At 39.5% G+C, this 23,304-nt stretch overlaps 2 protein-coding genes across 2 annotated transcripts in view; one reads left to right on the top strand and one right to left on the bottom strand.

The window, feature by feature from the left end:
* The window catches only part of LOC118422405 (NHS-like protein 1), a 98,349-nt gene extending 85,952 nt beyond the window's left edge, over window positions 1–12,397 (bottom strand). Inside the window, 1 exon segment of the mRNA XM_035829938.1 lies at window positions 11,646–12,397. Within this exon segment, the coding sequence (XP_035685831.1) occupies window positions 11,646–11,940 (295 nt within the window). The 5' untranslated portion in view covers window positions 11,941–12,397.
* Window positions 12,398–18,840: 6,443 nt separating this feature from the next.
* On the top strand, window positions 18,841–23,299 carry LOC118422399 (gibberellic acid methyltransferase 2-like). The gene is made up of 8 exons (XM_035829933.1): window positions 18,841–18,999; window positions 19,489–19,698; window positions 20,143–20,337; window positions 20,823–21,018; window positions 21,551–21,687; window positions 21,910–22,035; window positions 22,162–22,276; window positions 22,680–23,299. Exons 1-8 carry the CDS (start codon window positions 18,982–18,984, stop codon window positions 22,823–22,825), a joined length of 1,143 nt encoding a protein of 380 aa, XP_035685826.1. The 5' UTR covers window positions 18,841–18,981; the 3' UTR covers window positions 22,826–23,299.
* Window positions 23,300–23,304: the final 5 nt, after the last annotated feature.

Below are 23,304 nucleotides of genomic sequence, written 5' to 3' on the forward strand. Positions count from 1 at the left end.
CTGCAGTGATTGACTGTACACTTCAGTGGGTTACACAGCTGAGTGAAGTGGCAAGAGGAACTAGGTGCGCATACCAGTGAGATGTTTTAACCCTAGAGGTTCTAGATCAGTTATAATGACAAAGATCCTTGTAAGACAAATAATCCAAATATTTCTCAAAATGTGATGATTTGATTGTTTTGTGATTCTAATCTACAAGAAATTATGAAAAATCTTAAAAAGTCTTGTTTGATGTTGTTTACTTGTCTTATCTTGTCAAAAATGTCAATAGCAAAATGAAAAGAGAAACCTTTCATCCCTATTTTCTATTTATTTTGCAGTACCTCACCTGTGTATAATCCTAGGAAGTGGTTCACTGGCTATGAAGATCTGTGGAAGAAAAATGCTTTGAAGATTTCTGTGGAGGACTTCGGTAAATACGGGTTGAGCATTTAACATAAACTCTGATTGTTTTGGTTGGTTTCAGGATTGTATCAGGGAAGCCCCCCCCCCTTTTTCAGACCCAGTTCCCTCTATGAACAAGGGGTCCATAAACATCTCAAAGATAAAAAATCTCAACTTCCTTCACTCATAAGTATAGGCAAAGTCGCCATAGTCGAACCTTATATCTGTAATTGAATCAGTGCAATTACTTTGGGTCTTGCATACTGACTTTCTCCCAGGAAATGCATTGTAGTTCTTGTTTTTATTGTGAAGAATTTCAAACAAATATTTCAGGGTGTATTTCTATACCACTGGACATCGGTACACATGTAGAGTCCCGTCAAATTCCAGAGATTGTAACTGTATAAAGCCTTCTCTTACAAAGTTTTCCGACCTCAACTAAGCAACCAAAGAAAGTAAAACGCCGAATGTTGATAACACACCTGACTGCCTCTGTGCAAACTGTCTGACCATTTACTTTGGTCCGACGTGTTTTGTAACAAACTATGTGAACACAAAGTAACACCTTTTGCCATTCAACTGCCGCAGTGTTTTCAAACGTCTGTGCCTTGTTATACCCAGTCTTGGGGAGGCCATCTCGACCTGTTTATTTTGTGTCACCTTTGTATCAACATTATAAAGCCACTATCTGCCCTACATCTCAAACTCCTTTCTTGCTGTGTGACATATCAACATGTTGTGTAGTGACTCTTTTGTCTTGTGCCTTTCAAGAGATGACTTTGTACAGAAAAGGAAGAGACTCTTTAGAGAGACACTTTTGTCTGTTAGACTTGCAGCAAAGTTGATTTGTATTGATGTCACATGATACAGTACACTAATGTTGCAGGTGTGACAACATGGCTGCTGCATATCACCTTACACCCCCACCCCCACACAAGGTATCCATACAACAGTGACTACCATTCAAACTGCCCACCTCAAACTTCTGTTTGAGTAATTTCCGCTTCCTTTCGAACCACGCACGACTACGGAAGCATACTTGCATGATTACGTAATTGTTGATGTCATCAAAGAGGAACCCTGTTGTGAAAAAGTCAGATCACTACTACAAAAACTCTCTGTGCTAGCTGGAGTCAAAACAACCTGTTACACATTACAAGTCAATAGCAAAGCTTCACTAAGCAGAATGTTGAAAAAGTATACCTGTGTGCTATGAAGAAACTGGGTATGAACTATGATATAACACATTGAAGAGAAAGATTGTTTATACACAACTGATTGTTATACAACCAATGTTTCGGTTATTGCCAATCTGGTGAAGTCATTACAAACGTCCTGCAATGTTTGAACGAGGGAGAAATGAATAATCATTTATTACATTCTTCGAACACACATTCATTTCTTGAGGACAGATTTTAATGCCTACTCCTATGCCGAAGCAGACATAACCTTTCTGGCATATGAACCTGGCCAAGGCCAAGGATCATTTGGTTCTCTATGTTTATCACAACAAAGGGGAGAGGAAAGCACAGTAATCTGGGATAATCCCATAAGGATTAGCACTTTAATTCTTTCTTTTTATCCATGGGAAAAGCCAATAATGGTGGGGAGTTTCACATCTCCCTGTGAGATGCCATAATGAAGTGGAGACGCATCATAAAACACTTAACACTGCCGTGTTTATTTTAGTTAATGAATCAAAAAGGAAGATACTAAGTATCAAAATTCACAGTTCATCAGTAAATATAGCTTTGAGAAATATAAAGTAGAGAAATATACAACATGTTCTTTACAGAATTTCTTTTTGAATTAATCTTGAGATTTTGTCAAACTTAGCAAACAGTAACCTGGAGAAATCTCTCCTAGCTCAGAGAAATTTTGCAACTTTTTATCAGTATTTTGCCCATGATGCTTGAGAATGTTGTGTGTTTCTTGTACAATGTATTGGCCAAACATACATATCTAACACTTTAGTCAAATAACTTTCTGTCATAGAAAAGCATACAACACATACCACGAAGACGTGCTTTATACAATAATGCACATTGAAATAAATCAAGACAAAGTTTGACCAAACATGAAATACAATGTGCTACAAAGGCCACTGCCCTATATCCACACCATCACATGACATGAGTGGCATGGCAGCCTACATGTGGGGTTTTCACACTGGTTCTGTTCTGTTTGTCCAGAGCTTTAAGGTCTAGTCTGCCAGAACCACACACTGCAAACAAGTGATTTGGTAAACCGTAAATCAGACAAATTAAACACTGGTCACTTTCCACTGGCAAAGAGACCAGATGCTTAAGATTTCTAGCATGTCTTAAGATGAAAAAAAATTCTTTAGTTATTGTGTAATACTTTATTTGAAAGAAATTTAAAAAACCTGCTTTTACAAGAAATTGAAGTGTGCATACAATGATACAAAATACAGAGCTTTGTCATAACACTATTGAAATTTGTCCAATGGTATCCAGTAATTATAAGTAGCACCAATCAACTTGATTTCTGGACATACTGTCATAGTGTCCACACTAAGAATACAAGTACATTTGATTACGAATGGTATTTTTGCACCTAAAGTAATCTTCAATAACTTTCCTGTAAAATCTAAAATAACTCATCAAGTTTCACTAAAACACTTATACAACAGGTGGTTTCACAAAAGAATGAGGTCATTCCTAAAAAGTCGGACAACGTATCATCAGGACACTTTGCAGTTATACTATAGGCTTTATACTGTTGCATACAGAAACTGTGGAACCAACCCAAGACACCAACCCAAACCAGGTGTTGTGAATTTGCAGGGTTACTGATCTTGTTACACACATTTGTATGGACTTACTTGTCAATGAGCCCTGACAGAGTTTCTCTTTCTGTTGAACTTTACTACATTGAAACCATCTGGCCATTAGTTTTGGTTGAATGGCAGAGAAAAAGGCAGAGACATTATTCAGCTTTTGTTATATTTCTGACTAGTTTGACATGTATGTACATGTATGTACATGTACCTATGGTATATAGCAAAACTGCTCAATTACAACTACATTGATTATAAAATACCCCATACACACAGAAAATAAACTCCAGATGTATGTCTTTCAACAGGTATCAAAGTCTTAATCTTTCAAAGCCATTTCCTAAAGGTTGTGATTATATTATGGTAGATTTTGGACATAAACATCACAATATGATTGGTGGGATATATGCATTTTGTTGCAAATGGTGGCTGAAAGCCAAATTCAGGGCAAGAGTGTTGAATTTAGATACACATGATATCTATTAGACAATTCATACTGTACATATCTCATATATCCATGTATATTTATGCAAACCCATACCACTGTATTACTTGTGCTCCCTGACTTCAGTATCGAGTAGCAGTGCTACATCAATCATAACAATCTGTTTCAGACTCAACCAATATGTTTGTCCCTATCCGCTTGGTACTTTCTTCTACCACCACTAATAATTACAACCATGACCCAATACCGGGCAATAGAAAGGAATACCTTTTGACATGACAACTTTGATGTAGAGTTTCACAATAGGTTCCAGTGTAGGTATGGTTATATGATACCGAATAATCCATAGCCTTAGGGGAAGAGACACACCTTTCAACAAAGGTCAGTCTTAATAACAGACTAGGTCAGAACACCAGTCAGACAGCTGTTCCTATAGGCATAACTGCACCTGACTACAACAAAAACAATACACCTACTGCATTAGGTCATGTCTGTTATCTTCCTTCATCTATGTAAGCCTAGGGGTATAAGTATAACTGCCTTTGGAGTAGCATACCAGATAGGCAGACACATGTCAACACCTAGGTACTGTAATTCTTAAAACTTTCTTGGTGATTTTATTCTCTTGGACTTTGCAGTGATACTTTCAGTGCAAGCTCATGTCTCCTTTTTACATCGATTTTGTACTACCGAATTGTTCAAACCGCAAATATGAAACACTACAAAAACCTTCTTTTTCCTACTACTGTACTATGAAATATAACCACCTTAAAAGTAAGCAAATTTACAGTACATTGTGTTGAATGACATGTCACACCTATGTTCAGCATAGGCAACTCCAAGCCTTTTTTGATACTATCTGACTTAACAATAGTGAATTTGACTTAAAAAATTTGCATATAATGATAAGAATCAGACAGGCACGACAATTCTTCCACAAGCAGTACGATTTGACTATAGAAATGTGCATTCTTTTACAGAAAGTTGAAGAAACAACAATCCTTCAGACACAGCCATGGCAAGCAGACAGACCACGAAATCTGGCTAATCCGCCCACCCCCTGAGTAGGTGTGGTGGGTGATCTGTCACTGAAAGGAATACCCTGAGTCACCAGGTGATCATGGGCATCAAAGAAACTTTACTGACCTAAACTTTGACAATTTTCATGCACCATCTGGCATTTTACTTTAGCACTGAGTTGGGATATTCTTGAAATATAAAATAGTCAAACTTATGAAAGAGACATTGTTTTTAAACCTTTTTATTCAAATGATATTTAAAAATTACAAATTAGCAGCATACAAATTTGTATCTTCCGAAATCCTTATCACTTTTTATATGTAATATACCCTGGGCAATTGCGCAGTTTCATACCATACCAATTGATTCCAGGCTACTGAAATCAGGAAGCTCTTCAGGGACTATAGATTCCCTTTATAGCCTGGCAGAGTTATAATGTTAGGATAACCTCCCTGTTCACACCTTTATCATTATAGGTCTTACGGCAAATTATTCCCTGTATTGTTTCTTCATGCATGTTAAGAATTTTCAAGATGTGCTTGTCAGCTTTTTGTATTCAATTTACAATGCAGTTGAAAATGAAGACTAACATATTTTAGAAAACAAAAATCAACGGTAAAATGATATAACTCAAGTATAAAGGTATGAAGAAAAGGAATTCTCAGACAAATGCTTGGCGTTAAATGTCACCAAAGAAATATACAGTAACAGCAAAACACTGGTCCTTCTATCACCAATGGCAGAGGGTGAAAACTAATTTGTAACACCTAACATGAGTCAGCTACTGGAACAAGACACCAGGCAACCTTACACCTTAATGCATTTGTTCATCTTTTCCATCTCGCTGCTAATGAATTGAATTTCCTTTAAGTTTCGTATCAAATCTACACCTGCAATTCACAGTTGTGTTTTTTTTTACGACATTTGTGATGAAAGAGTAGGCTGCTGAAATGTCTTAACAAGTTGATGCTACCAGCATTCCAAGCTGGTAAACATGGCAAAAAGCCAACAACAACAGCTTAGGGCTTTTGTGCTGAACTTGAACACAATGAATGTCTGTTCTTTGGGGGGCTTCGATTAGAGGAAAAAATCTGAAGCTAGGTGTAGTGTTGAGTCATTACATGATCAAGCTTCAACTGCCAACATTTAGAGAAAAAGATCAGTGTATAACCCAGTTTAAAAATTCTTACGAGTAGAAGAAACACTTTGTAAAAATTGCTACAACAAAACACACTACAGAACAAGGCTCAATACAAACAAATGAATGTACAACGAAGGAGTCTAATTACTATTGCTGCCACCTTTTCATTCATGCAATGAAAATTGGAGCAAACATTCCTTAAATGCCCTAAAGGTGTCTGACGACATATCTTATCTACTCTGTTGTTGTTTCTTCCAAATGTTTCCTAAAGTTTTTGACAATTGTCTACCCAGGTGGTCTAAACAATGCCTCCTAGGCAGGTGTCACATGCTTTGAGACATTCAAGACAAGATGACCTTTTCTCAGAAGAACAAAGCATTATATGACCTGGATCAAATGCAATAAATAAACGCTCATAGGCAAATTATTCTTGATTCTTAAAGCACAAATTGCTTATTGATAACATGCACATTTAACGTTTATTTGCCAATCCAAATATTGCAAACTACTATGCTATTCTGTATACAATGTACCTCAATACCTGAAGAACTCTTTGTTTTAAATGTGGAAGTTTTAGGGTGCCCAATGGATATATCAGAGTTTACGCTACTTCCAATACCCTCCTTGATGCATGTAACAGCGTTCTAGATGTTAATACCGCTGACCATAAAAAACCTAAACTTAGCTTTCATCTCCAGCCAACCAGACAAGTCAATTTGAACCAAGACCCTTTGTAGGGAACACCTTTACTTCATTTCTCATCAGTGTCTACTCTCCCATGACTTTGGCAAATTGATTTGGTGAGAAAGAAGTGCTGCTTGTTCCCACTCTGTGGTCTAGTGGTTAGGGAGCGAGGGGTCGGGGAAAGGCTCTGACAACAGTGACCTCATCAGTATAGGGATGGGGAGTAAAAGAAGACCCTATAAGAGCTACAACAAAAGCTAACAGATAAAATTTCCTTTTGTGTTGTTCACCGTCATATTCTGCACAGGTGTCTCTTAAACCTTATTCTTGCTAAGGCCTCATTAGTAATACCTACATTGCAAAAGTAAAAGGCAAACTCTGCAGCTAGGGGTTAAGAGATGGATGGATGTCAGGTTACGTAATCATTAGAAGATAAGCAAAATTATAGATATACTTTTAAATATATACTCAAACAATGTTTCTCATATGTTCCCAGGGCTCGATAAGGTGTACCTTTAATATCTACACATATTATATCATAGCTCCCCAAATGAAAAAAGCCATAAGGCATGCAGTATTGCACACTCTTTATCAACCTGTTCCGCAGGTCTATTTTATGAAGCAAACATAACCAAAAGTAATTTCGTGAGCAGTTATATACGGGGTATTGGAGAAGTATGGTACAGTGACTTTTATACGGGGGGCCTGGTGCATACAGGGCAATTCTTTGGGATGTCTCAAAACTGAAAAGTATGATATTGAAAATACATTAATTTTATTTCTGTGTGGACTTAATTTGGAGGCGGCAGTGAAGGGGAGGCTTTTGAGGTTTAAAACCATCACAACTATTTCAAGATTTACAGGAATAGTGAAGAGGATATAAGTGTTAGATATGCAGGTTTTGCTATGCTACATAAGTCAATACAGTATAATGTACTGTCATACCTACATGTATCACATGCCTGCCAAGCTGGTATGTTACCTTGACTGGCAGTTGTACTATTTGACCAATAGAGATACAGCTACACAAACAGGGAAACCTGTAACTGTTTCCTCACATTCCTGTCCAGTTTGATTGACAGCTCTGTAGGACATGACATCCCCCATCTGTTTGTCTGACCTACATCTATTCCAATGTTTTGTCCCTTACTGTGGCTTACAAATCAATGAAGCACCAGACCAATACATGCAAATCTATGCACATTTCTGCTAAGTGAAAACAACAGATATACATAATGGAAATACCCTAGAGTATAGTCTTTAGACTTTATTATAGTTGGGCTTCAGGAAGTACATACATTGTTCTACGTACATCGATACTACAGAAACTTTTTTTCATGACAAATTTTAAAAGCAAGAATTACATGTATATTACAGCTATTGCTATAATCCCCCTCTACCTCCTGTGTTATTACTGAATGGCAAAGCCTTGGAGTACACTGAAGATGCCTGTATACTAGGTATCTGGATGTCTGCGGACTTGAAATGGGGAAAACATACTGACGCTATTATAAAAAAAGCAAGCTGTCGTCTTTTTCTGCTTAAAAAACTAAAACGCTCTGGTGTCTGCACTGAAGATCTCTGTGAGATATACCTATTATACGTCCGACCTATTATGGAATATGCTGCCCCGGTATGGCATCCAGGTTTAACATGCCAACAATCAGCTGCATTAGAACGCATACAAAAGCGTGCGCTAAGAATAATTCTGGGCAGCGATTATACTTGTTATGCCGAAGCTCTATGTAGGCTAAATATTTGTACCTTAAAATCAAGAAGACAATTGCTATGTCTTAAGTTTGCGAAATCCATGTTTAATTCTCCCACTTTTCGAAGCTGGTTGCCTGCTAAACGTAATGAAGTTCACAACAGAGATTTAAAACGAGGGCTCGAGCTTAGCATACCTTTTGCCAGATATGATAGGTACAAAAACAGTGCCATTCCATACTTGTCCGCACTCTTAAATACTGATTTATAGCCTGTTATCAATGTCTTATTACCACTACATGGAAATGTTGATTGCTGGTAATTTTTGCCTTGGCGCGGACCGACTATTGTTAGTATGTTATGCTGTATATATCAGGATTTTTTTTAAAGACTGAGACTAACTTAATTCAGCTATGTTTACAGCAATGTATAACAGGCTGCAACGTTGTTTCAGTATGTCTTTGTATGTATATGTATATATGTATGAATAAACCATTGATAATAATTGATAGTACAAAACTACATTTTGAAGATTTGAGTTATAGATTTAGGTTCCAATATTAATAACTAAGAGAGATTATTTCATGCAGGCCTGAAATGTTATAAATTCTGAAACTACACACACAAAAGGTATTTTTTGTAATCATACAATGATAGTCCAAATCAAATGTTTCCCAGGCAATGTAACAACCCAATGTCTTGTGGCTGCTATGACAGTATAAGTCCATAGGTGTTGAATTCGAATGTGAAAATTCCTTCAGTTATCATCGCTCACTCTTACGTGCTTGAGGCTGGAATTCTGTAAGTGCTTTTTATAGATCCCACTTATTCCATGGCTGGAGGAACATAGCTCTTACAACAGGAAGAATGACTGGTATTATCTGCTGACTCGAGAGTCATAAATTCACCAACACCCATGCAGTGTCGAGAACTATGTTTTAGTGACAGGGAGTAAGATACCGCGGTAGAACAGTTTGAACCAAAGCTGAGATTAATGAAAAAGATTGACGAATAATATTGAAACGGGAGAGTGTTACATAACATCAAGAAATATCAGTGGTGGGTTTGATGTTTGCGGTTTTCAAGGTGACCTCTCCACTTCACATTGCAAAGTGCAAACAGTACAAATGTACTGTCAGTGATACTTTATGTGCCCACTACAAACTTTAAACACTGCAAAAAGCTCCTTTTATCCTCCACCACACAATCAAATCCCTTCAAATATAAGCAAATTTACAGTAAGTGGAGACATCAACACATGATATTTCGCCATTCCTGTAAAAAAGCGTCTGCAATATGCAAATCTTCTATTTTGCTAAAAATAGATGCAGGTGGTGTTCAAACAAGGTACTGAAATTGTTTGGCCCTATGGGACTGGAAACCAACCCTACAATGCAACCCTCTACACAGGTGCCTGCTCACCATACAAGAGGGTACAGAATCTGGGTTAAGTGTGGCCATAATGGACCAAAATGAACCCTCAAACCTCCAGGCCATTTCCTATAGGAAATATCAAATGGCCGATAAAAGAAACGCCCCAGGACACCAAAGGAATATTTTCAGAAGGTACGATGAAAATAACACCAAACTGAGAAAATAAGGAATCAAACTATTCAAAGAGAAAACTGAATGCAGAATCACAACGTCTGCACTCAGGCACCTTTAGTTAAAATGTTTGATAGTAAAAAGTACAGCAATGTCCATGCATCTTTCCAAACCATACATCACCATGCCATGTAGTAGAAAGGTTTATCTAGCCATAATCTCCAAGCAGATGTTGGGGGTGTTTCTGATTGTCTGGTTTCTCTGATGGTCCCTAATCCAGGATTTATGGTGAAGTCAGATAAGGAAATATCATACTTGCCCACCCAACATCTTCTTGGAGTTTAATCAACTCCTGCCCATTTCTGTAATGCACAAGGCTGTAAGAGATATATCACTGGTTAATGACATTACCTATAACCACCAACCACAGCCAATGTCCCATGGGGGACCTGTTAACTATGCCAAAGACTTGTCTGAATAAATCTGATAGTCTGACAAAAAGGAATCATAAAAGATAACATTATTTCATCAAAAACACTACCAAAACATTTCCTGGCCCTCAAGCAAATATGCAGTTATGATATGCTGAGTTATATCATTGTCTTAATGGCAAATGAGAACAGACAGTGATGGAGCATTTGGATATTGGATTATTACATAATAAATCATAAATCTGGATGGAATACAAAAAAGGTCATCATACAAAGATTTGCATGCTTTTAGCTGCCTTTGGTGGTTTGTAAAGCACATGCTTAATAGATGCAAGCCGTTATCTTGTCAGAATTAATTGGATGACATCATGGCATAGCAATTTGTGATCCTTCTCGTAAAGTATCTTTACAGATTATTGTATGAGGAGAGATATATGTTTAGTGACCTTAAGATATGAAATATGTTTTCATAATAATGTTACACATTTCCAGAGCTGCCTGTACACAATATCTGAGGTAGAAATAAAATCACTATTTACCGCTTTGCCAAAAAATACGTTTTGACCAAGAAAAACAACTCTACAATACTACTGTGCAAGGAACAGCAGAAAAGGTGTTAAGTATCTATGACCAATATGGTTAATCATGGCTTATTTTATTATGCTAATTAACATGATTGTGTCAAGATTATCTAAATTGCATCTTTTACACAAACAAGGTACAAACATGGCCATTAATTACAAATGAATATGCAAAATCATCAATTGTTGTTATTTCTGTGGTTTCCACTAAACCTGTTGGGAAACTAGAACAACAAAGGAAAGATAGCTGAAAATCCTCTGAAGGATAATTGGTTACAATTAGATTTAAGGGGCTCAGAAACTGGGCATTTCTTCATATGGTTGGCGTTGAATATTCCACATTTGTATACCGATGAAAAATCTGGTCGTATTGTGTCTGAAATTGCAGCGCAATGGCTCAAGTTAACTCAAGTCTGACCTTAAATTTTACCCTTAAGGAGTTCCTGATTACCTTAGATGGTTGCCGGTCAGGAAAACACAAAAATTAAAGCTACAAACGAGTGTCCAAAACTAACCGATATATTCATAACAACAACCAAAAGAACCCAACTGAAGTTTGCCACGTTTTTAGATCCTGTTAAGTTGGCGGGAAGCCACAAGGACGCGTGGAAAGATCTGTTTCTAGCTCGCCAAGCGACAACAAAAGAGGGGAAACCTGTGAACAAAAAAATCTGCAACACCTGGCAGGTGTCAACGTGTCGCGGTAACGTTACATGGGCCGACTTCTCTCCCCACTAAACTCCAACTAAATCCCGACAATATAGAGGATATATAGTGTACATAAAAGGCTAAGGGAACAGTAAAAGTCATAGGCCGCCAAAGTCATGTGTGCCAGTTTGCACTTGATGTGAAGTGAACAATGTAGATGGCGTGCAGAGCGAACAAGTGTTGTTATTTGTGTACTCACGGATTGGAACGGATCGGGCGTCTAACCCCTTCACTTTGTCTTCCACGTTTTCAATCCTCGTCAGAAGCTTCTCCGAGCGGCAGGCGACTCCGTGTAGCTCCGAGTCGAGCTCATCGAAGATGTCGGTAGCGTTCTTGAGGAGATCGGCGAGCTGGCGGAGGGTACCGGCCAGCATGGAGTTGGTGACGGCGTCCAGGTCGTCCCACACCGCCGCCGGACCGACCTGCGCTCCCGGGCCTGTACCGGGCCTCTCCCCGAGCGCTTCGGGCTTTACACTCCTCTTTGGAAAAGGCATAGCTCGACGTATTATATATCCTCTCTGTATACGTCAATTTTACAAAAATTCCAATCAGAAATGTTATCGATCAGGTGGTGATCCAACTTGCACTTGCATGATGTTCAAAGGCGAAATCAACACACGACCGCGCGGGGTCACCACTATAGTACGGTGTAGGTTGCACAAACTTGTTTGGGTTCCCTTCCTTGCAAGTCACGCGCCCGAACGACGACAACCATGCGCCCCCCAGGAAGCGACACCTTTCCCTTGTTCCTCCTGGAATACGCAGAAAATGTGGTGAGGAATATCCTGAAAGGAAATCCAGAAGCCACCGACTTTTCACGCCCCTCCACACGTACACCCCATGTTCGGGACAGGACAGAGCGGTGTAGTTACTGAGGTGTAGCAATTCAAACCTTGGGCAATCGGCTGTTACCGTTACCTCACCTACTCCCTCTCTCTCATTAATCATTAACCTAAATATCGAGACTTTCTCTATACATAGGATACAGGCGACTGAAAATATTATCAAACATGACTGTTATGATATTGGCAAAGGTAAAAGTGAGATACTGAGGAATTGTTACAAAATACTTGCAAAAATATATATTTACCTTTTCTGGAGGGAGAATGTTTGTGGTGAAAGCAGCTTATTCTATGGGTACCATTGAATCACAGTTGGGAGCGCTGATTGGACGACAGATACGTCAGGATTAAGTTTCAACCAATCAAACATGGGGTTTGGATTATGTTTCGCGTTTTTGCAGAGGATGGAAAGTAGAAGCTCAAACTTGTTCTTAGTTTGGAGATGATGCCAAAACTGAAAAAGACGGTGATGCTATTCTTTTAAATAGTGGTGTTTCTAATTTCAATGCACAGTAGTAACAGCAGGTGCAAGTTTTCAGGGGAAGGGCATGAAGTTAAACAAGATCTTTCAGTCAAAGGATGGATGGATGAAAATCAAATTTTATTGCATAAAAGCTCACATATTTCACTTTTCAATTTGTTACAAGTAAATGTTTCTTTATGAAAATTTTATCTATAAAGATGTGTTTTTTGTCAAAGATTGTTTTACATGTCTCTATAACGAACTTCATAATATATCAAGACCAAGTGCCTTTACTTTAAAGTCACACTGTCTAATATTGTATTACACCATTCTTTGCATTTGAGATTTCACTCAGACATTTTAATGTTTTTGTTTATTCCGTTGCGGTGTATGACTGGACACAAAAGTAATACTGCTAATGTTCCTCCAACACTGACACAGATATACCCAGCTACCCAAACATCCCCCAAGGCTGTAACATTAGTACCAAAACAGGATCTCCGCAAGGTGCACAATGTTTGTATGCAGGAGGGGAAACTAGAGCAGAAAATAACGTCATCCTTCCATTGTACCATTGGTAATTTGCACATATCATGATAAATGGGAAGTTCAACAGGAAATGACAAAGCAAAATTTAGGTCACAATCGTTTGAAATGATGAAGAGAAAGTTTATCTTCAACCTTTCTTTTCTTTAGCAGTGTAGAATAACGAGGATAACAAGTCACTGATCTATGCTTTCAATTTTAATGGCTGGTGACATATCCAGTAAGAAGAAGGGGGGTGTCAATGGATATTTGAATATGACCATGATGACAAAGTACTAGTATTGCACAATATGGTTGAGAGAAATCGGTTATGTTTCTACGAGGTTTCATCAATATTTACTTACACCAGCCTTGTAAAGAACGAAAAACAAAGGAAAGCTCTGCCCAGGCCCAGATGTCTCATTTTCAGAGGTGCTAAGAACGTTATGTTTTCAGTTATTTGGAATGGCTCAAATAAGACTGAAATTGTTCTAGTTTATATTCCTTTACTTTTCAATGTCCATCGTGAATGGATACAGTTCTTGGAGTCTCCTCACATGTTTTAAACATTACTCCAGAAAATTCCATCAGCAAAGAACATTTTTATTATAGCCAAATTATCAAGACCTGTTTACACTGGTTAGAATGGTTGATCCTCTGGGAAAAATTAAGTTGGCTCCATGAGTATGGCCCCAGACATGATAAGGGGAAAAAGCCTTGGCCCCATTCTTTTCAAATTGACAAAACAATTCCCAGCAACCGTCTACAGACCCAAACAAGCAAGCACTTGTCGGACACAGATACTGGCTGTATTGAAGGATGTACATGCCATTGTCATTCCCAGAATTGTTGACATGTTTCCATGGTGATAGATGTACTTTCGCTATTTACCCTTCATCAGTTACTTTCACCAGGGTACCATTAAGACGCCTACTTGTGTTACAATAAGTGCACATCTCCAGGAGTCACCACAAGCAGGGGCAGTTCAGAGAGAAGGGAAAGAATTTTCAGAAATTTGTCCGAACTAATTCTCCTAAAATTTAACATAGAATCATCAAGAAATTGGCGAGTTTCCTTCTGAAGCATAAAATTCTTTGCCAATAAAAATGCCAGTGATGAGAAGTACAAAGGATTGTCTAAAATGTTGAGCACAGAAGTAGCTGTGTGTGTTTCTGTCTTGGCTGTGTGTGTTTCTCCCATGGCTAAACAATAGACAATACATGTAATTGCTGTTGAGAAATTCAAATGGAGAAAATTTCAATGGGCCCAGGACCAACTGGTGATTTGGCCCAAAAGCATTCATTTTCAATAGGACATTTACTACATGTATTATAAAATGGCAGGAGATTATCATAAAATTGCATGGGGCGAAATACGAATAGCAAAAAATAATACAGGTTTGCTATCCCAAACAGGTAAGATGCCCAAATTCAAGTGGATCATGTGAGTGAACTGAAATGGTGTTGACCTCCATTGACCCTTTCCTCCTCCCAAAGTGTGTGTTATTAAAACAAAAGGGGAGGGAAAGTTGTTTTTGTTGATGTGGCATGGAAAACCACAGGCAGACAGAAACAACAGATAAAACCCAAATGTTTATTTTGGCTGGTCTATCTGTTTGACAGGCACACAGATGATCCAGATGGTCTGTTGACTCACCTGAAACAAACTTCTTCTCAAGTTACAGAAGAGTTTAACATGGTTATATCAGCAACATAATGGACTGGCACCAGGGTTGTAGCCACCCTGAAATCATTTTCAGTCCCCTTGATTTTGAATGGGAATCCTATTGAGCACCGAAAGCTTGGCGTGACATGGCGCGTCATTTCTAGGGGGTCTGGGTCCCAGAAAATTTTTAAATCAAGACCCTCTGAAACACTATTTCCTGCATTTTGAGGTGCAAATTTTGCTTGTAGACTAAGCTGTTCAATGGCATCTGTTTTGGTATAGAAGAACACACGGGTTTCAGTTTTTTTAATATCTTTACATATCAATTTTTGTCTGTCCCAGGGGACGGAATGGGGAAAATTTTTTTCAGTCCCCAGCTGCAAAATTCCTTCAAAGGACTGAAGGACAGGTGCTGGCTATAACCCTGACTGGCACTATGGAATATTAAGTTTTATATTCATTGCTCATACACAAAATTTTGAAAGTCGTACTGTATGTTCATACAGTAGATTCTTAGGAGAAAGGATGTTCTTGCAATGTTCTAAATCATATTTCATATTCGTGGTGTCACATATTCGTAGTCAAATGATCACCACAAAATAAAGCTACTGCAAACAGGTCAAAATTTATTGTATTCCAGTTGTAAAGAGCTCTCCACCCCTCCAAAACTTTTAAGTGGAATATCCTGCAAAACACCAGACTGCATGTGACTCCGCTTAGTGTCTACCAAACATAGCATCAGTTTTGAAAACCAAGTACAAAGAGAAACTAATGTATAATTTATCACACGGTGCTCCCAGACTAGTCACAAGACTATCATTACAGGATATACCCAGCTGGTGCCAGCACAAGAGTTTTCCTGGCCCAGAAAAATCTATAAAATCAATTTGAGTGTTTGGTGCTATTGTGAACCCAGTCAGTCTTTTATAAACAGAAGTTGGCTGGTGTGCCAGATCATATTGCACCTGGGGGGAGGGGTAGTCCTCTTCTCCATATTATAATACATTTATTCAAGCCTTTTAGATCTAGGTTGACTGTTTGGGTGCGGCTTCCTTCTCAATGTGTTGAGTGTCGTGAGGATACCATTACAAGAGAAGTCAGCAGGTTCAGAAAGCGGAAATTTGTCGACAGCTTTGATTACCAAACCAAACACCCAAAAGATATGGTTTCAGTATCATTTCTCTGAAAAGTAAAACAGACATGCATCTCAGTCCAATTTACATGTAGCTACCACTACTGAGGTATTCTTACATCAGTCGTGACAGGAAGGGTTGACAATGTGTATTGTATGCATATCATGTTCAATGTAGCACCAAAATTGCATGAGTGTTTTTCGTACAAAGTAAGATAGGATGATTGATGGACAGTCCTATCCTGCAAGTTTTTCCGCAGAGTTTTTGTCGGGTTACTGTTGACATCAGCTGGTATTTAACTTCTCTTCAAGCAAGATGCTAGTGCGCTATTTAACTGTCTTTGCCCTCAGCAAATTGTATGCATGTACAAGTACTTACATAATGTTAGCACTAGAGACATTTTTCACCTTTACAGCAGAAAGAACTCTCCACAATGTACTAGTATTGCTTTAGACATCTCTGCTATTCTATTTTGAGCAGAACTAAGAACTGTACATTTAAAAGAGACCTCTAGCATTGCAAAATATATTGCAGGACAGGTGGCCATTTTCACATTTGCTGGTCTGGTGCCTTTAGTTGCTTCAACATTTCTTTAAGAATAAGCCCACTTGTTTTAGCCAGTTCCATGCATGTAACACAGGGGTTTTGGTATGAGGAAGGTTGTAAAAGCTGCTGCTAAGTGCACATCAGTAAAGCATCACTCTTCCATTGACTACACGGCTATTGTTGGGATTAACTCATTTGGGTGCAAATTTTACGACTTCCATGGGGCCAGTTACAAAAGAGTCATTTTGCCACATTCATAGGTCTCTTTCACAAATGTCACATTTCCATGATGGGAATTTGATGGGAAAAGCAGTTCCAGGTGGAATTGAAAGCAAATATTTGGGATTAAGTCATTTGTGTGGAGTGAGGAATTATCAATCAGTGATTGTAAGTAATGGTCTGACTGACACAGATCTGACGCTACATGGACAACCAGGGCACAGGCAGCCATTACAGTATGTGATATATGCCTTTGATACTGTATTGTCTTCTAAACATCCAGCGCCCTGAAGCCACCATGTCTTTGAGATTTTTTTTATTATCAATACAATACATACAAAATCCTCTAAAAAAATCTAAATCAATCCCACATTCATCCAAGCAAGTTTTCATAAAATGCGATTGCTTTTAATCCAGAGTAAAACAGGAGGTGCCGTGGGTAAAAATGCAAGAATCAAACATTGGACTTGGAGTTAAGTTCATAGATTTATTTCATAATAATGATAATACTCATAGAGGAAACACTCTTGTAAGGATTTCCTGACAATCAGTGTTTCAAGCACAATAAATCACATATATGACATGAAGAATGTAACGCTAGTTCACCTTTATTTGCAGGGTAACCTATATCTGTTGTATAAAACACAACAGGGCATTAGGATATCAAGTGGATGGACGGTAGTTTAAAACTGGCATATTTTGAAAACATTACAATTTGTAACCACCTTCCATTGACTTGATATCCCTAAATACACATTTTTAGAAACATCGGATATAGGTTACCCCATGGATAAAGATGAACTAGTGTTACAGTTTGTGTTTCTGCTTAGACATCACACTTCGTGACAGGACAGTCAATAATGCAGGCCCTGTACCCATCGGTATCAGTGCCCTTGTAAGCCATCATGTAGACTGAGTAGCTGTCATTATCTCCCACCATCCCCCATTAACAACTCAATGTGTCTCCTTTACTGCCAGGCAAGCGAGTCTAAGTGAATTTGGGGGATTAATCTATTAGCAGCACTCAGGAGTGACATCATGGCCACATTTCCTGCTCTGCTGTGCTTTACACCCTAATCTGTCCTGGCATGAGCTGTAACAGCAGGAAGCCGTGCATTACTGTAGTTTCAGGCATTTTCTGTTTGTAAAGGTCATGAGACAATCAGTGGCTCACCAGTCAATGGCAAACCCCAGAATTGACAAAGAAGACAGCTTCGAAAATCTTTTCATTTTGACTGTTGTTTAGCTGACAAAAACTTATTGTTAGCTATGGAAAGTTGAAAGCAGAATCACGGACAACAACAGGCATTGTTGCCTTAAGAGAGTGATGCATTGAAACTTTTTATTCCCATGACACTTCATGATGACTTATTCAGCACCAAGGGCAGTACCATTAGTAAATTAGACAATGTGCAATGAGGTTAATATGTGCACTTGTCCCTCAACCTTCCCTTCATAGATACTTTTCAGTTGTAATTATATCCATGCTCTATTAGATGTTAACATGAAATTAGAAAAAAATCTGAAGTGACATTATCTAAATGTTACATATTTAGTCATGGACAAGAAGCTTAACATTGCTTACCTCAAAGTGGGCTAGACGGCAATATACTGCTTTTATTAAAAAAGTATAATGAGGTAGCTCCTCCCGGGGTACGCGGCCAGGGGCTCGAATTTCAACCTATAAGTCTAACTTTCGAAGCTTGTTACCTGCCATCCATACACGGTACCACCAACACACGCAGTAAATCTACGTATCAAAAGCGCCGACTAGTGGTGAGTTATCATAGTGCAAAATGCTATGAATACGATTTATCCTTATGTTAATAATATCAGTTGAATTTATTCATAACATTTGAAATCATCCCGTTATCGATGTGGCAAACAGCGCCGAGGGGATTCAATAGTGAAACCAAACACCATTTGCAGTAACAAGAGGTTGAGTGTCGTCTGGTGCTATGTGAATTTTTATTGCATAATGACGCTCGTGCACTGCTCGTTTCCACTGAGTTGGGTGTGTTACTTACCTTTATCGCATAGGGGCGCTTCTGTACTGCTAACTTTTCCTCACCCATCTGTGGAAAATCACGAACACGTGAACCTTTGTGTGATCGACTGACGTGAGGAGAGTAAGACTGCAAGATGCCGGTTGAACAAGAGGTTTGAGCAGTTTTAGCGTTGTGTATTCTACAGTACGAGTCTGGAGATCAGTACGAGTCTTGAGTGTATTTTTGATTTGTGGCAGACCTGAGAACTCAAAAGGGGGCCCAGGGGGGTTCGGACAAGCGTGAAGCTACGTAGATTTGCCTGATATATGACACTGTAAAGTGTTGCCATCAAAATTATATGCCCGAGTGTGACCGTGAGCTATGTGAAAATGGAGACATACTATCTTATCCAACCTTTGTACAATTGTGGAGAGTAGCAAGCGTTTACTGGCAATGTCTTAATTTACAACGGTGCGGTGTCACGCGCGACGCCCCCCTCCCCAGGTAATGTTACACTCTCATACCAAATACGGACAGTAGTGGGCGGGGCTTACGTTCAAGGTCCAATTATCCAAGCAGACGTGTGGTTTTAACAAGTTTTGCACTTGTAATGTTTATGTGACATCCCCTGCAGTTACCTTCTCGTTTTCTGTATTTACAGTCCACAACCCCCCACAGCCACATCCCCTATGGCGCCGAGGGTTCAGGATTTTATTCCGACAACACCATCGGCTGTTACAACGTTATCCAGGCCTCCATGCCCGTGGTGATGGACGCCGTCAACTCCATGAACTTGGACACGGGGAAGACGTTTACTATCGCAGACTACGGCACAGCAGACGGAGGCACTTCCATGCCCATGTTGTATCAGGTGAGGGAATGGTGATGGTCTGCCTGACTTTTCCATCAGAGGTGTAGCTAATAGCTATCATAACCAAGGATAAAAAAGAGCTTTGTCATAACTTACCATATTAAGTCATAGCCAGCCTGATCTGAGTTGAAATTGTAAATTGCCTGTAAATTATTCATGAAGTGTAATCAGTAGCACTTTATTTGTTATGGAAAATTCATTGATAAAGTGTTATTGACATTTTTCGTATGTTGTAGATAACCACCAGATTGAACCAAAGCACAACGAAGCATCTGGCTGTGTCAATGTTCACAGCCTAAAAATACAGCCTAAGTGCTGCCATGATATCAGTCAATATTTTTCATTCAGCCTCATTCACTTTGCTGTCTCCTTCCTCATCATATCATCATTGAAGCAATACCACAGCTAGAATGAACAATAATAAAACCACCAATCAATGCACAGCTTATCAAGACACTGCGAGCAAAGTACGGAGACACCCTCCCCATCCATGTGGCGTATGAGGACCAGCCTGTGAACGACTTCAAGTCGCTGTTCCTGCGTCTTCAAGGCCTGCTGCCCATGCCTGAGAACAACAGCTACTTCAAGGACTTTGCCAACATCTATGTGACGGCCTGTGGAACTTCTTTCTACTCTCAGGTATGGACTTGTTACCTGAATGATTGTGTGATGTGTTTGGTGTGTGTTATAGTGGTAGCTTCATTTGTCCACAAAATCTGAAACCTAATCAGAAAGAAAAGTTGCATAATACAGAGCTGTTTATCTTACAGTTTCACTTTGTTACCATGTAGTACCCTGTTCATACCAGGATTAGCGATTCTGGATTCTGCCAGGCACGGGAATTATCCCAATTCGACTCATCAAATTACCTCCTCCCCCCTCAGAGTCGGATTGGACCGTTCATACCAGGATTTGCAAAAAAGGATCAACCCCATTTGGGTGGATCCCCATATCAATTTGCAAAGTCTGGTATGAAGGGGGACAATGACTCTGAATAGAACGTAGTAGAGAAGTGAAACTACTGGAAAGCAAACATACCATAAGCAGTCAGCAGTGTTCCAAGGCCTTGCATAGGATGTCTGTTACAATGCTTGCAAACTTGACATGTCTGTTTTTCCTGCCAGTCGTACCCACCAAACTTCGTGGACCTTGGTTTCTCGGCCACGGCAATGCACTGGCTGCAGAAGAAGCCGTGTAACCTGAGCGATGCGCTGCACCACACGTCCGCGGGAAAACCCCAGGAGAAACAGCTGTTCATCGAGCAGGCAGCGCTGGACTGGGAACAGAACCTGCTACACAGGGCCAAGGAACTAGCCCCTGGTGGGGACTGTTGCTTAAATTATTGTCCTACATATTGTAGACCAGTCTTGATGAGAATATACCAGTATTAGTAGTACTATTACATTGTATCTACAGATATCACCCGTACAATGACCTAGGGATTAGAGGGTTCACCTTTCATTCGGAAGGTCAGGGTTCAAACTCTGGGAAGGCTTGAAAAATGGTGCACACTACTTCTTAGTATTCAGCACTTGTGAGAAAGAGTATGGTAGTTGAACACACACCACTACCAGTGGAATAGCTCCATACTATAGGGGTCTGTGTGGCAGGGCTATAGATACTGAGATGGGCACTACCCATATACACAGCGAGGTGTGGAAAGAAGGAGGAGATACATTCAGATAAAAGCAACACAAATGTCAGAAACAGCTGATCTATGTTCTCTTAAACCTTCTGGGAAATGTTGGTACATGTATTTCCCAAGCAGGCCACTGGTTACATAATACATACCAGTTCAGTGCAAGTTGCAACACGATCTTGCTCTGCATTAAAATGTCCATCCTGTTTCCAGGTGGTCACTTGGTCATTGTGAACTTCTGTGTGGACGAGAAGGGCCATTACCTTGGCAACACGGACAAGAAGCAGTCCATGTTCGAGCGCATGACGTCGCTGTGGAGGAAGCTGGTGGAAGAAGGGACCATAACTCAGGTACACCCCCTTGTGATGTAATTTGGAATAGCACCAATCCAATTTTGTCACTGTCTATGTTTGGGTTATGAACCCAGATATGTAAGCTTTAAATAGATGAAGTCCTTAATTACTTACCTCAACAAAATCCTTGTACAAATCTATTGTGTTATTATATATAATTGGGCAGTGTACCATATAATGCTGTAGAAAATACAGGAACATTTACATTTTTTTCCTCAGGAAGAATTTGTGAACACGACCTTCATCAACTACTACCGCTCTGTGGAGGAGGTGAGCGCACCATTCAAGGACGAGTCATCGCCTGTCAGGAAGGCGGGGCTGTCACTGGTCTCCGTGGAAACAAAGGTGCTTGGTGACAAATTATCATTTTCTGGTGTTGGTTAAAAAAGTACAACATGGCCATTACAAAATAACATATAAGGACTGTAGAAAGGCTTGTTTTGTTGACTGTCCCTTTCCTTGTGACATCAGGTAACAGAGTGTCCGTACTGGGCACGCTGGATGCGGGAGGGGGGTGATGCCAAGGCTCACGCCAAGCGGTTCATCCCAACAACACGTACCTGGAGCAACAGCACCTTCCTGTCAGGTGAGGCAATGTTCTTTTCAGATTCAGATTCAGATTATCATTTCAGCCCAGGAGGAAATCTTATTTGCTCATTGGTCGGTTCTAAACCACATAGCTCAAAATGTTTTGAATGGGGGCATGACGAGTATCTAACGCAGGACCTCTAGGTTCCAAGCCTAACACTCTACCAGTTACGCCACTGATTGGATTTGTATCAAATGCATGTATGTTGTGTAGGCAGGCATCATCCTAAGGAAAGATTCAAACTAAATTCTGGGAAAGATCTGGATCTAAAAGTCTTTTAAAGGACTCTACATGACTACAAAATAGGGTAACCCCCTTGGGAACTTTCTTCAAAAGTGAACATTTAAGAAATGTAAATTTCAAAAATTCTGCATTATCTCCAATTGTCATTTTGTTCCAGGTCTGTCCGACAGTCGCTCTGCTGAGGAGAAAGCGGTGATCGTGGACAAGTTCTTTGGGATGTACGAGGCTGAGGTGGCCGCTGCGCCCGCCGACCACGGCATGGGCTATGTGCACACCTTCATCCACATTAAGAAGGACAACTAAGTTCACAAACAACTGTCATTCCATAAGTACCAGAGGATGTGTGTAAAATCTTCTGTGCTTACATAGAAGACCTTTGGTTCTTGATAAAACTTGCCAGTAGCCTTGACAACAAAACACTGTGTGTTAGTTGCTTGAATTAAGATTTGTCCTCACAATTTGTTTTGTATTGTATTAGATAGTGTTTGCCAAATTACAAATAGAGCCATATCTGACCAAAAGATCACATGCTTCAAAAGCACTGGTACTGCTTGTTAAAGCCAGTCTAGAAAGCAAAAGCTTATTATTGGATGTACCACAACATGCACAGTACCTGTAGTATATAAACCATGTCCCTACCATAGGCTTTGTGTCATTAACACATTACATGGCCTACAGAGTATTTTGACAGTGAGGCAGTACTTCCTTTATAAGGACCCTCTGACCAATGTTACCACTTTTTGGTGGTCCCATAAAGATAATTTTTCCTGTTGACACAAGCA

The sequence above is a fragment of the Branchiostoma floridae genome, chromosome 9 (genome assembly GCF_000003815.2).
Source record: "Branchiostoma floridae strain S238N-H82 chromosome 9, Bfl_VNyyK, whole genome shotgun sequence".
Classification (NCBI taxonomy): Eukaryota; Metazoa; Chordata; class Leptocardii; order Amphioxiformes; family Branchiostomatidae; genus Branchiostoma; species Branchiostoma floridae.